At 43.2% G+C, this 15,261-nt stretch overlaps 1 protein-coding gene across 1 annotated transcript in view; it reads left to right on the top strand.

Annotated features, from left to right (window-relative positions):
* The window catches only part of ARHGAP28 (Rho GTPase activating protein 28), a 167,730-nt gene that overhangs the window by 135,292 nt on the left and 17,177 nt on the right, over positions 1-15,261 (top strand). Inside the window, exons 11-14 of the mRNA XM_040970562.1 lie at positions 6,122-6,284; positions 10,064-10,146; positions 11,256-11,453; positions 12,111-12,224. Of these exons, the coding sequence (XP_040826496.1) occupies positions 6,122-6,284; positions 10,064-10,146; positions 11,256-11,453; positions 12,111-12,224 (558 nt within the window). The remainder of the gene's footprint in view (positions 1-6,121; positions 6,285-10,063; positions 10,147-11,255; positions 11,454-12,110; positions 12,225-15,261) is intronic.

The following is a 15,261-nucleotide window of genomic DNA, read 5'->3' as shown; positions in this document are numbered from 1 at the left end:
GTTTAGAACTATTAAAAGGAAATGCATAGAGGTGGAAATGCAGCTCTTTATCAATTCATTTTGGTACATATTTTGAGATGTTCTATTTGTATCAGAAGTCACAAGTTTTTTATGTAGAGTGTGATGAGATTTTTTCCTAAGTGGCAAGTGAGAATAATCAGGCTGTTTGTATTGGATCCTCCAGAAACTAGATGCTGAGATGGACAGAGAACAGGGTTATTGGGGACTGGCTCTTGTGACAAATCAAAAGGGCATCCATCAGACTGGTCAGGGTAAGGTCCAGACCATGATGCAGACATCCTGTGCTGGGCAGAATGGGTGCAGGTCCTCACGTCCTCAGCTCTGGGTTTCCACAGAGAAAGGGGCATAAGCACACCCAGGGGCAGTGACAGCTCTGGGCTTTCTGTTGAGAAATGACAATCTGTGTTTTGAAAGGGACATATGAGAAGGGCCCCAGACTGTACTAGTGGCATCCAGGATGGGGTGTGTGAGAAGAGATCTGACTTCCTGAGAATACAATTCGCTCAGATTGGCATGTGTTCAATTTATACTGGCTCCATTGGGTTGATGCCTTCTCAATTGAACCTGCATTTTTTCTGAGATGCTTGGTTTTTAATGTGTACTTCTGAACAAATCTTCCTAAATTTGAAGATGAACATTTTTTGTTGTTGTTGATTATATTTAGAGCATGATAGAACCAAAATGAGGCAAAGAAATGAATTTCCTAGACAATCGGACTCCATTCCTCTAGATCTGCTTGCATAGTTGGAAAACTGCATTCATACATTGATTCGTGTGTGTGTGTGTGTGTGTAAAATAATGGGTAGAATTTAAATTTTCTTTCTCCAAATACACATAAAAGAGAAAAGATGATAGGACATTTCTTATGTGCACCAAGTTTAACATCCTAGCAGAAGTTATTTTTCTTTAGCAAGTGCTTGACTGGGGGGAAAAAGCCTTCATCAAAGGCTAAGCATTCCTTCAAAGTGTTCTTTGGTCACATACATTCCTGGACCACATTTAGGTCAGAGCACTGCTCCGCACTAATGGGTTTTATGTAGTGTCAGCCTATTTATTCCCTCCCCTGTTATTCCACAGAATATAATCCAGATGTTTGCATGTTTGGAACTTTACAAAAGCCAGTGTGAAAGAAATCTGAGTCCATGAACTGAAAGAAAGACTTCAGACATTGCCACTTGATGTTTTCAAAGTTTCCTTATTTCTCTCCTTGATTCAAACTTCTAACTACCTTTAAAAAAAAAAAGAAGTAGACATAATTTTATCCACTGGACTACTTTCCATAAGACTGTGCTTGAGGAAAGGCATTTAAAAAATCAATCCAATGTCCGATGATCGTGAGGGGGTTTCAGATAGATGAATGAGCCATTATTGGAACAATTCGGACTGGCTTTGTGCCTTAGACACTTGGTAAAACCAACAGGGAGACAGCTCCAAAGGGAAGCAGCACGATTATAACCAAATAGGGACACGCTGTGAAGCCAGTTCCTAGAGTTAAGGCCCCACATCATTTGGAACCAATTTAACGTTTTAGTGTTTCTAATGGTTTTCTTAAAAAAAAAAAAAAGGCAGAAATGTGAGGCAAACACTGGGGAATATATTTCATGGAAAAAGGCAGATTATTTAACGTAGAAAAGGTCTTCTTTTTTGACTCTTCAGAGATTCTGAACTTCTCTCAGTGTTTTCTAATGACATTACCTTGTGGGTTGGTTTCCTGTCCTGAACAGGTTGTTAAAGCCCAGGCTGATCATTTACATTTGTATAAAAGTCCCTTAGACCTGGGGCCCTGCGAGGTGGGTGCTGGGTATGTGAGCCCCAAGGGTAGGGGATACTGCGGGGCTGGGGTCTCCTGGCCCAGGTCCTGGGGCCCACCTGCAAGATGGGTACTGGGTTCATGAACCCCAGTGGTGGGGGATCCTGCGGGGATTGGGTCTCCTGGCCTGGGTTGTGGGGCCCACCTGCAAGGTGGGGTGTTGGGTTTGTAAACCTCAGGGGTAGGGGATCCAATGGGGCTCGAGTCTCCTGACCCAGGTCCTGGGGCCCACCTGTCAGGTGGATGCTGGGTTTGTGAGCCTCAGGAGTGGAGCATCTGGGGGGCTCATGTCACCTGGCCCTGGTCCTCAGTCCTGCCCATGAATAAGAAGGTATAGCTCTGGATGCAGACCCTGATGCACATGGAGAATATGGCAGCCCATGTGGTACCATCGCAGGGGAAGAAGAACAGAGCAAATTGGACAACAACCCCTGCAGACAATGCTGCAAAAATCTGGGTAAATGGAGACTTGAGGTGGTCTACGTTAGCCAGTGGGTATTGGGAGGACTGCATCACCTTTGGATCGGCAAAATCGACAGCATTGCAGATCTATCCAAACCACTTCATCAGAACCCTCAGAACATGCACTATAGTGGGACCCTGGGTTGATATTGGGTGGCAGTTCCCCACCCCTGGGTGCTGAGATATTTGGGAGGCTAGATGTGGCTTCTTCCTTTATCTTCCCCCTTCCTTCATAGATAAGAAGAAATGGAGAATTAGGAAGCAATTACTTCACTCACTTTCCCCTGATTCTTGATCCTTCCCACCTTGATCAACCCTGTAATTACCATCTACTAAATAAAAAATTAAATTTAAAAAAAGTTCTAAAAAAAAAAAGGTACCTTAGAAGTGGAAGCTGGCTGCATTTTGCTGAAAAGGCATTTGAGGTCAGGACTTCTGCCCCTGGCCTGGAATTCTCATTCACAGGGCACCTCTTCTCCCTCTCTGCTATCTGCCTGCAGCAGGACGACTTCATACCTGGCTTGGGGGATTTCACGTTTTAGGAATAACACTGAAACATCACACCTTCTGATCCCCTCCCCAGTCGACCCCTGTGGCTACTAAAAGACAACATCCTCTCTTGCGTTGTGTTGTATCGATCATCCAGCCAAGAAGACATGGTGTGATTATCTGAAGACTTGCATTCACATCTCTACAAGACTTCGTTTGGATGCCACTGTAGCTTGGAATAGGCTTGAGGGCGTAGAATGAACAGCTGGCGTTATCTAGCGCTGCCTGTGTGCCACTTTAAGAACTTAACTAATACCCAACTTAATCTTAGTGTCAACTTCTCATTTTAATATTTTAAGTGTTTTTTAAATTGGGAGACGGAGACACCAACATCCAGAGAGAGCAAGCGTTCCTTTCTGCTGGTTCACTCCTCATGTAATCGTGATGGCTGGAGCTTGGATCCAGAAATCCACACAGGGCTCTTTCATGGCTGGCAGGGACGCAGTTCCTTTCCTCTCAGGGTCTGCAGGAACATGAAGGTAGAGTCAAATCGGAACACAAACACAGGACCCAGGCATTGAGAGTGGCCTCTTAAACACTAGACCAAAATGCCCAGTCCTATCCTTGTTACACAGTGAAATGCTGCGGGCACAAGCTCCTCAACTGGTCAGTTGTGGAGTTGGCATAAAAGGCTAAAGGATGTGATTAGGGAATCTTCCCATGATGTCATGGTGCCATGTTGCTACTATGCATACTGGGACCCTTCTCACAGGTCAGAGGGTGGTCACATTCATGGCTCAGTGGATTCCTACTGAAGGTGTATACAGGAAAAGAGTTTCAAGTTATGCCCTCATTGGTGCTTCCTGCCCTCTTCAGAATGGTTTCCCCTCTGCTTATGGCAGTGGTGCCCACTGGTCAATGAGGAGCACTTGCTCTCCCTGTTAATAGCACCTGCATCTCCCGTCTCAGCTGGAGAGTCATCTTGAACAATATGCTCACTAGGAGCCTGCTAGTCAGCCTATCACTTAGGCTCCAGCATTTACCTTCCTAAGCATTTCTTACCTATTCCTTCCTCTTTCCATCCTACAGGGCATTCCTTGATTATGCACTGCTGCAGGTGGTGTCAGTCTTGTAACCGGGTTCTGTGCCTCTTGCCTACTCCCAAGTCAGTGCTTCCCCAAAGTTTTCCATGGGGCTTTCAGGAAACATAAATCTGCCTTTCCTGTTCCCTTGCTTAGAGATGTTCCAGATTGCTTCATTGCCTGCAGAATGCAATCCAAAACTTTTAGGACTGGCTCTCGTCTACTCCCTGGTCTTATTTCTTACTCAAAATGGTCCAACAGCATTGAACTATCTGGTTCTGCAGATACCCAGGGTGTCTATGCACTATGGCCACTGCTTCAGTAGTTTCTCCTCTCCAGGACCGTCTTCTGTGTCCTTTTTGCCTGGCAAACTCTTCATCTCTCCTAAGGCTAGACCCTGGCTCCTTTTGATGCCTTTCCCCTGATTGCACAGTGCTAATGCATGATCAACCTAACAGCGTGATCTTCCTTTGCACTCTGACTTACCATTAGCAGTTCATGAGATAGTGTCCTGCAACTAGACTCCAGACCACCTAACGTCTGGTGTTTTGTAGCTTTTATTCCAGAAGGAACTTCATATCCTTCCATAAGGCTATTAAGCGTATTTGTCAGCAAAGGATACCTTGACTAGCTATTGTATCCCTGCCAGGGATTGGTTTTGCATGCTCTGGGAGTTGACAGCTTTTTTGTCTGGCTGGTTCGTAACTGAACTTGGTAATAGAATGTCAGATGTGCAGATTGACTTTGGATCTGCATATTCAAGACTGGAAGAATTAGGTTTCTCTGGAGCATAAAGCAGAGGCCACCAAGAAACACTGGGTTTTCAGAGTCACCTTTCTGTGTGTGCTGTTTGGAGCAGCTTGTGTCAGGAGTCTGTCAGGAGACTGGTATTACAGGTTGAGTATTCCTGATCTAAAAGTATCTCGTTATATTCAGATTTTGAAAATTTGTGTGTATGAGATAACTTGAGGATGGGACCCAAGTGTGTTTCTGATATACCTTCTAACTACAGAAGCTTTCATACAAATCAGTGCACCTCATGCTGGTGTGGTCACTTAGCAAGCTAATCTTCTACCTGCAACTCTGGCATCCCATGTGGACACTGATTCATGGTCTGGCTGCTCCATTTCCCATCTAGCTCCCTGCTTATGACATGGAAAACAGTAGAGGGTGGCTTAAGTCCAAAGGCTCCTGCACTCACGTGGGAGGCAGGCCTGGAAAAAAGCTCCTGGCTCCTGGCTCAGCTCTGCCATTGTGGACATTTGGGGAGTGAACCAGCAGGCAGAAGACCCCCTCCCCCTCCGCCGTCTGTCCTTTTATCTACATAAAATTTCCCTTTCAAATAAATTTAAAGATAATTAGTGCACCTGTGTGTTCACTGCTACCTATCATATGAGGTCAGATGTGGAATGTTCTACTTGTGGTGTCACATTATTAGTCAGAAAGTTTGGAATTTTGGTGAATTTTGGATTTTTAGACTAAGAACGTCCAGCTTGCATGAGTTAACTTTGAATTCAGGGCCCCTTGTACAGGGAGTTTGACTTTGAGAAATAAACATAGAGAATGGAGAGGCGTTGATAGTCAAATGTGGGTTAATCTAAAATCTGTAAGCCAAGTGGAACTTGAAGGAGGCTTGATGAATTTTTTTAAAGTATGTCAGTAGTGTTCCAAGTCTGTGGAACAGTTGGACAAGATGCAAACATTTGGAGGCCACGTGTGTTTCTTGGCATCCAACTTTGCTGTCGCTGTGCCATGAACCTGTCATTGTCTGCATGTTGCAGTGAGGCTAGAGTTACTGTGTTGGGCTGTTTTTCATTGTGCATGTGAACTAGCTGAGAGATACACATTCTTAATCTATTTTATAAATAGAAGAGAGGATGGCAGAAGGGAGGATGAAAAAGAGAGAGGCTTTGCCAAAATTGAGCCTGTGCGTTTATCATGCGGCAGTAGTGATGTTCTGCCAAAACCACAAGTAAGTGATGCTCAGATCTAAGGAGACAGCTTTTATATTTGTGTCAAATTAGCAAATTATTTCAAGTCTAACATTTTAAAAGGAGATTTTAGAAAACCACCTTGATATTCGTTGATGCCTATTTTGATTATCCTAGCTGCATCGAGAAAGTTACGCTTAGTAAATATTGCCTTATTAATCTGTTCACAGAAATAGATTTTGCAATGATAATTTTCAAAGGGAAAAAAAAAAGCATGCCAGCTGGCAAAAACTTACTGAACATTGCCTGTTTTCTTTCCTTTGCAGCAATACCGTGAAGAATTGGATGCCAAGTTTAGTGCCGATAAATTTAAATGGGACAAAATGTGTCATCGGGAAGCTGCTGTGATGTTAAAGGCATTTTTCAGGGAACTTCCCACCTCTCTCTTCCCTGTGGAGTACATACCAGCCTTCATCGCTCTCATGGAAAGTAGGTGGACAAAGTTAAATGTGATAACTAAGATACCCATCAATAAAGCCACAGAGCAGAAGAAAGTTGCATAATCAAGTGTGATCATAAATGTATAGTTCTGCTGCTTCCTGTAAATTGTTGGCTGAAATATTAACTTTCCTGATGACCGGTCACCTATTTTCATACTTATTATCTAATTAAGCCTGGTAGATATGATGTAGAGAGTCGCATAAACGTTACAACGTAAGAGGGTTCAAAGAATGACCAGGTTCTTGAAATTCAGCATCCTATGCAGCTGTGTGTTAGTCACACAGTCTGACTTTCTAACATTGTGTGGCTGCACCTATAAATTACACATCGTAATTACTTGTCAGAGCTGCAGTGGGTATTGAATGAAGTCACCTAGAATCGTGCCTGGTGTGTAATAGTTGGTCAAAAATAGGCAACCTTTCTTCTTCAACGTGAAGTCTGGGCCTCATGATACAACTGACAATAAATACTACACACAAGATATTTTGTTTCTGAAAATTAAAATATTGCATTGTGGTGTTTGGGGAATTGCAAAATCACATAGACTGGATCTTAAGCAAGATATTCGAGTGAAAGCGTAGAAACTGGATAGTATGTGTTGTATTTGGCAGGTAGGGAGTAATTAGGTTTGGTTTGAGCATCAGGGTTGAATATTGTCAAGGATGTGACAAGGAAAGAGAAAAAATAGAATAGAATAAGAGAGTGTGGGCTTTGACTGCTAGCCTGAGAAATTCAAACCTCAGTATGTACAAGCATGTTAAATAATGGACAGAAAAGTGCAACGGCCACACTGAGGGGACACAGCCTGTCTGAAGTCGGTTGCCATGGTCCAGCTGTAGGTATTGGTTGCCTGGCAAAACAGAGAGCCAAATACAGGCCTCAGTAATAAAACTCTTCAATGCCAAAATGTTGACTACACATTCAAATTTTACAGTGCTGTGGGAGATGAACAAGTGTAGCCAGTTTGCTGTGCAGGTTGACCAGAAGCATACGGTCTCTAAAGCCAAGCAGAAAGAAAACAGCAGTCATAAGCTCTATGATAAAAAAATGTTGGGTATAGTTGCCTTGAACACTGCCCTGTGGTTATCTGGCTGTAAAATTGGGAAGAGATTTAGAGGGGCTTATGACCACTCCATACAGCAAGAACCGCAACCTAACCCCAAGCCAAAAGTTGGGCAAATTCTAGTTTCTAATGACCAGTCTTCTCCCGACTGCCCACATCTGCTCACTGTCCTATCCCTGAGACAATTGGGTTTTGTACTCTGTCTACAGATTACAGTTATCTGAAGGACATTTAAGCTGGTAGATGCTTCCTCAACTGTAACAGAAGCAGAATTACCTCTATTTTTAAGTAAAACAAAGCAGAATCGCAGGATTTTTTTATGACATTTGTTGTCCTGAGAAACAGGCTGCAGAGTAATTCATTCTCCCTTGCTGCTCAGAGACTTGTATAGAAGGGCATGCGAATAGGTGAGCTTTGCTAACCCTCTGTTCCTTGTCTGACTGCAACCAGGGCACTCCACAGAAGGCAGAGAACCTGAAAACTCTCCCAAAAGCATTCACAAAAGAGTCCACATCTTTACATGACTTTGAAAGCAAAAACTACTGTATTATGGGTGAATGATTTTGATTCCAGCCAACCCTGCAGGAAGCCAGAGTTCTGGCCTCCGATCAGCAGGATCTCGTGACTCTTTTTTTTCCCATCCAAGGAGAGCTCTAGCTGTCACAAGATTTTCTGGAGAATTCTGAACATGTTCATGGGTGGGTTTAAGATGCCCTTCTTGAGACCCGAGGCATGAGCACAGTAGAGACTCTTCTGCCCTAGTGAAATTATGTTCTCCTTTTCAGCTTGGCTTAAAGATTGTCCATCAGATCCCAGGAGTAACAGTTCATCAGTCAAGCCTTAGAAACTTATGTGAAAAGCTCAGTAACACTATGGAAAAAAAAAAAAGTGACCTCCAGTACAGAGAATATTATTGACTAGGTTGAATCAAATGAATTAACCATTAGCCAAATGTAGGATCGGATGTCCTATGTAAAATGAAAATGGATGATTTGACACATTGAACTTTTGAGTGCTTTTCATTTTATTTGAAAGATGAGAAGTAAAAGAAAAAGGGAGAGGGCTCCAGCCACTGGTTTATCCCCCTGATACCCACAACAGCTCCTGACCAAATCCAGGAACCTGGAATTCAGTCCTTATTTCCCTTGTGGATGACCTATCATCTGCTGCCTCCCATGATGCGCATTAGCGGGAAGCCGGATCAGAAGAGGAGCAGCCAGGAACTGAACTAGGCTCTCCTTTATGGGCCGACTTTTGAGCATAAAAGATAACTCATAATTTCCCTCAAAATGGTAGAAGGAGAGGTCCTAAACCTACATCTGCCTGTTTTTTCTTCCCTGCCCCCTGATGTGTTTTTGGATTCCATTAGAGGACCAAGAGACAACCCTCACCTTACAGTTTATGCATTACCTGCCTCTAAATAATTTGTACTAAGACGTGTTCTTAATAACTTCCTTTAATCAGGCAAGCTCGCACTAACATGTTGGACCTGAATCTTTTTTTAATTGCAGCTTTGACACAAATATCTAAATTGGGCTGAGGCATCCAATCTGATTCCATAATCCGCCTCCCCCTCCCCGCCCCCGTTCCTTCACTGCTTCATTGTATACACTTGTCATCTGCTCCTTAGTTCTGGCACCCACAAGCTGCAATAACCTAGAAGCTTTTCACAAGAACATTTCCACTTCCGTGCAGGCTGTAGATTTTCCTTCCAGATTGAGAACTCCCCAGGGATTCTACAACTTAATGCTTTCCCCAAGGAACTACACACCAAGAGACCACTTTGGAAGAATACAGAGAGACAAAGAAAAACGTAGATTCTCTAGTGTACTTTAAATTTTCATGCGTGACTAGCTGTAGATTGTAATTTGAGAAGGAGATCCCGAAATGAAACATCCAATCTTCTTGTGCCCTCTTGTGTCAAAAAGGAGTACTCCAAAGATCAAAATACATTTATCTTCCTGAAAGTCCTGCTTGTAAGAGCTAGACTAAGTGCTGTGGATCAGATAGACAAGGAAAAACTTATATAAAGGTGACTGTGCAGATGTACAAATTTTGGCATTCTCCCATCCAAGAACTAACCAAGCCCGACCCTGCTTAGCTTCGGGATGAGATCGGGCGCGTTCAGGGTGGTATGGCCGTTGTGGCATTGTATATAGACCAATCAATTTAATCCCCATAGCAGCCCTGTGGGGTCAGTGTAAGGACTGCTCCCCTTCTACTGATGAGAAACTAGACCCAAGGAGCTAAATAACCTGCCCAAGGTCACAGCATAACTAGGCAGTAGATGCAAGGTTTGAACCTGGCTCTAGAATCTTGAGTTCCTGATATTGCGCTTTGCTCCCTTGATAGGTTGAAAGGTTTCTTTTCTGATGAACTGAACTCCAGGCCTTCTATTGATTGACTGAGAGGAAGGCAGGATCTGTGAAAGGACTTAGAAAGGACATGTGATATGCAGACACAGGGTTGCGTGAAGGATCTATTGACCCCCTGGTGTCTGCAGTGACATGCTGAGGTGTGAGCAGGTTAGTGCTAGACCAAGGCACCTATCCCAGTGAGCAAATGCACCCTGTTGGGCATAAACCTGAGACCTTCTCACTGAAAGCTGTCAGGGACCCTCCTGTGCCACCAGATGTCAGCAAGAAATGCTGTGAGACCATGTCAGTGTTGTCTCAGTATGTGTTCATTTCTGTTTTCTTGTTAGGAGGGCTTCAGATCAGAGTACAACTTCAAGCCTTGCACCTCATGGTCATGGCACTGCCTGACGCTAACAGGGATACAGCCCAGGTATGTCCTTTTCGATGTCATGGCCTGTCATCAGAGGCTCTTAGTGCTCAGAGGAAAAAATAAACACAGAGGTGACAATTCGCTGTTTCACCTGAAGCATGCTGCCAACCCCCGTCCTCCCAGGCTTCCGCTGACATCCTCCTGAGCATGTCAGAACAAATAGAAAGCCTGGATTCTTCCTTGAAGATTCGCCTTGCACTCATCTAGTCCTTCAGGACCTAGCGAGTGTCTACCACATGCCAAGCACTGAGCTAGGTGTTGGGTATAGTTAAACAGAACAGTGCCAGAAGTAAATGAGACCATAATGTTACGTTAGAAGTATGAGAAGTCTAAGAGAAGTTCATCAAATTGCACATTACAAAAAACTATGCCTCACTTTCAAATTTTTTGCACCATGAATTCTCTTTTTATTACCTTTTTTAACGAACATTCAGTCTGGTCTCCCACATAGGCAGTAGAGATCTAAGTGCTTGAGCCAGGTACGTCTCAAGGTACGCAGCAGCAGGTGGCTGGCCAGGGCTCATGACAAACACTCTGTCATGGGATCTGGGCCTCCCAAAGGGTGATTTTACTGCTGTGCCAAGTACGTGTCACAGTAGTAAATATTTTCAAATTTTTCAGGTGGGTTTATGTTTCAGCTGATGGATGAGAACCTAATGTTACTTAAATGAATTTTCCTCTCCCAGGGAGACAGCAAATAGTTTTCAACAGTAATGTTTTCATTTAAAGATTTTTTAAAATTGCTTTTCTTCCTTCACAACATAGTCCATGTTTCATGATTGTTTGCGGTGCAATGTTTGTCTGGCTTATATTTAATTTTGATATTTTTATAAGACCCATTTAAGATAGAAGAAGAAAATGCAAATTTATTTGTAGAAACTACAACAAAATAACCTGCATAAACTGGAGCTACTGGTGTGGATAGTTAATCAACCGGTGATGTCTCTTCTTAGCATTGTTGAGGAATCGAATGGGAAACATGACATGTTTAGCCATCAGACTTCATGCCATTTTCTCACAGCCCAGTGAATGGGTTTAGAAATGAGTGGTAGCAATCGTGTTGCCTTTTGATCATTTACAATCCTGTGACTTAGTCCTTTTCTTGTTAGGCGCTCATGACATTCTTCAACAAAGTGGTTGCCAATGAAGCCAAAAACCGCATGAGCATGTGGAACATTTCAACTATAATGGCACCAAACCTTTTCTTCAGCAGAAGCAAACATTCTGACCATGAAGAATTACTGTTAGCAAACACTGCAGCCCACATCATCCGCCTCATGCTGAAGTACCAGAAGATTCTGTGGAAGGTGAGTGACAGCTGGTCAGTATCCTGTTCCTGGGAAGGCTGCACACACCAGAATGGTTCTGTGATGGAGCAGTTGGCTTAGTCATCAGCAGGGAATGCAGGGAAACCGTCCCAGGTTCCTTGTGATGTCCTTCCACGGCTGTGGGCTGCACACTCAAGCCTCCAACCGACCACAGATCAAAAATACTTTTTAGGAAAGTTACATCTATGTTGAACAGGTACAGATTTTTTCTTGACATTATCTGATAACCAATATAGCATTATGACTGTCCATGTGGGAATTGTGTTTGGTGTTATAAGGAATCTAGCGATGATTTCAAGTCTGTAGGAGGATGAACATGGGTTATATGCATGTATACTGTTTTTAGGGTACTTGGGCATCTGCACATTTTGCTTTCCATCAGGGTCCTGGGACCAGCCTTCTGCAAATACCAGAGGATGCCTGTGCATTCTTGAAGAGCTCCTGATTAGCATGATTTTCTCATGAGACTGTAATCTTGATAGATTTTCTGTACAAGGACAAATGCCACAGCTATCTGAAATACCCAAGTTCCGGAATATTCTGAGATATTAACTCAATCAGTTACCACAACTGAAGGCAGAATGTGCTAGGGAGGTACAGTGTTCGTTCTCCACTCAAAATTGTGTTCTTCTCCAGGTGCCATCCTTCTTAATCACCCAAGTAAGAAGAATGAATGAAGCCACCATGTTGTTAAAGAAGCAGCTCCCAAGTGTGAAAAAGCTGCTTCGGAGAAAGACCATTGAACGGGAGGTAACGTGAGCAAATGAGGCATGGAGGCACTCACCAGCAAGCTTTTCATTTCTCAAAGGGAGGCCCGGGGTGTGTGCTGTGCCACCATAGGATGAAAGTTGCAACGCTAGCTTTCTATACGCAGAACACGGCTCCCATGGAGCATCCTAGATAGACTTGAGTCCTGGCGATTCTGTTTCCTATCCAGTGCCTTGCCAATACTCCTGGTAAACTCATAAGGGTTGCCCAAATGGTTCCTGGCCTTGACTTGGCCCTGCACCCACTGTGCTGGGCATTTTGGAGAAAGAACCAGTGGAAACAATCACCCTCACTCTAGGGGTGTGTGTGCGTGCCTCTCTAAAACTGCATGGTTGTTCAGTGAATTTTAGTATGCTCAGAATATGGTGTAGCCATCACCAGTAAACATGGCTTCCACTATTCTTCGCATACTTAAAATAAAATTTGAAGGCTTTTTATAGCAAATCAAATGCCTGGGTTTCTTAGGGAAGAGTGTCTTGTGGAACTATTGGAACTTTTTGCAAAACTAAGTTCAGTGTGTACTGGCCATATTTTCTTGCCATTTTTGCCTTTCTTAAATTATTTGTTGAAGACTGGACATGTTGGTGTGTTATGATTGTGAGCACTTTGAAAATAAGCGTTGTTCTCCTCCCGGAGGTTGTCAGTGTTGGTTGTTTTTCTAGTGCTTTTTCTATTAAACCCATTTTGTAAAAATCTGTATTCTTTGTTTTATGTGGCTGCTGTTCTGTTAGCTTAATGATTACTTAATGATTGGGCAGAGATTTCCTTAAATGCCTGAAACCAAAGGGAAAAGACGTTGCTCCTAGTCTTTGCACAGGAGCTCTCTGTGTTTGGGGCCAGCCACATCTGTTAACTAGGTATTCTGCAATTCTTTGGTGGCCTTTGCTTCTAGCTTGCACAGCCTGAAGGTCTTCCAGAGGTGAAAACTTAGTACCTTCTAGGTCACGTGAACAGTCTTTTTTTTTTTCTAAGATTTTTATATTTTTATTGAAAAGGCAGATTTATAGAGAAGGAGACACAAGAAAGAAAGGTCTTTCATCTGCTGGCTCACTCCTCAGGTGGCTGCAATGGCTGAAGCTGAGCCAGTCTTAAGCCAGGAACTAGGAGCTTCTGCTAGGTCTCCCATATGAGTGCAGTGTCCCAAGGTTTTGGGTTGTCCTCCACTACTTTTCCAAGCCAAAAACAGGGAGCTGGAAGGGAAGAGGAGGAGCCGGGACAGGACCTGGCTTTCATGTGGGATCCTGGCAGTTGCAAGGCAAGGATTTAGCTACTAGGCTGCCGTGCGGGCCCCAGGTCATGTGAACAGTCTTGGGGAGGAATTGAAATTTCTAGATTGTTAGGAGTGTATCAGAAGTTTTAAAGCTCTTCTTCTCTCGGCCTACAGTACTGCTTCCTTACACTATTAGTCATATTTTCTTCTCTCCAGTTCTTGTCTGTAGCATCAGACAGCTTTGACTGAACCATCTGCCCATAAATGCTTTCAACATGACCTCCTTTTAGCACCCCTCAGGTTCCAAGTTAGACTCGATAAAGGCAAGCCCTTGGAGTCAAGCTTTCTGGGAGCCACGGGCAGGTTAGAACATGAAAGTGGAATTGTTCGTAAGTAAGGCCAGTTCTGTCTCTTCTGGCGCATGTGCCAGGGACACGGTGTGAGCCAGGGAGCAGGGCTGGAAAAAATATTAAGTGTATAAGCCACAAAGTTCATTGCTCTTAAGCAGATTCAGCTGTTTTTCTTACATAAGCATTTTCCAGATTGTAACCTCTGGGTTAGTATGCTGAGCTCTGAGAAAGTCAATATGTCTGGCTTTCCCAGTTCATCCATTACCTCTATGGACAGACAGGTGTTTTGGAGCTTCTTGCTCTTCCATTTTCACTCTGGAACATATTAAAGGCACAAGGATGATATGCAGAGCTAAAGCTTTGGTTTTAAATCGTGTTAGCCTGAAATTCTCTCTTTGAACCTCAATGCTCTTATCTCACAAATTGGGGGAAAGAGTAGTAAAGACATCTCTCACAGAGTCGTCATTAACATCAGCTCACATCATGTATGTAAAGCATCATGTATGTTGCTACATGGATGTCAGGCATTTCAGTGTTTTCATTGCATAGAGGACCAAGATAGAATTCGAAGACTGTCAGCACTCTGGAACGAAAGTACTTAGAGACTGAGCACAAGTCTTTCTTTAGTTTGGTTGTGCTCTGCCTAGCTTTCTGTCCTTAACTTTGATTGAAATAGACAATTTGCTCTCATGCTACAAATTCAAAAGTTGGAGCCATTTGGATTAACTCTCCTGGACAGAAATAATGCTATCCATGATGAATTGTGTGCAGGGAAAAGCAGGCAGGTGTAGCCTGCAGAGATGTTTTATGTACAAATGAGCAGGTATGACCATGTGCTTCTCCCTTCTTCCTAAGTGGAGAATAGCACACAGGAAACACTGTCCATCTCGTATTTTATGGACTTAAGATATGACGGGCAGATATATATAGCACTTCAGATATATTACATTGCTTTGGTTTGCATCCTAGCAGCACTTCCATTACCAACATCCTGCATATTCACACACAGGAGACATTGAAATCCTTGCTCCCTTCCTCTCCTGTAGGAGACCCAGATTAAGTGCTAGACTCGCAGCTTAGACCTGGGCCCAATCCCAGCTGTTGCAGACACTTGGGGAATAAACCATGGGTGGACACTCTCTCTCTCTGTATCTCTCTATTTCTTTGATTTCAAATAAAATAAATAAATGAAAATAAATAATGGTAATTGTACCATGTAAATCAATAAGGCCTTCTTTGCTGCTTTGGCATGAAATCCCACAGACATGCAACGATTGATGGAAACAACCCATATTATTGAAAGTTAGATTGTGTCCTGTTGCTATTACAGTTTGTGCTTCAGCGAATGAAGTTGTGTATGAATCTTTTTCACAAATGAGTATAATATAGGATAGATTCAGATGTAAAATTGTTGGGTCAAAGTGAATATGCATTTTATAGTTTGATAAATATTCCCAAC

Source organism: Ochotona curzoniae, unplaced genomic scaffold, assembly GCF_017591425.1.
Source record: "Ochotona curzoniae isolate NIBS_2020 unplaced genomic scaffold, NIBS_Ocur_1.0 scaffold_4812, whole genome shotgun sequence".
Lineage (NCBI taxonomy): Eukaryota > Metazoa > Chordata > Mammalia > Lagomorpha > Ochotonidae > Ochotona > Ochotona curzoniae.
This window is presented reverse-complemented; position numbering and strand designations above follow the sequence as displayed.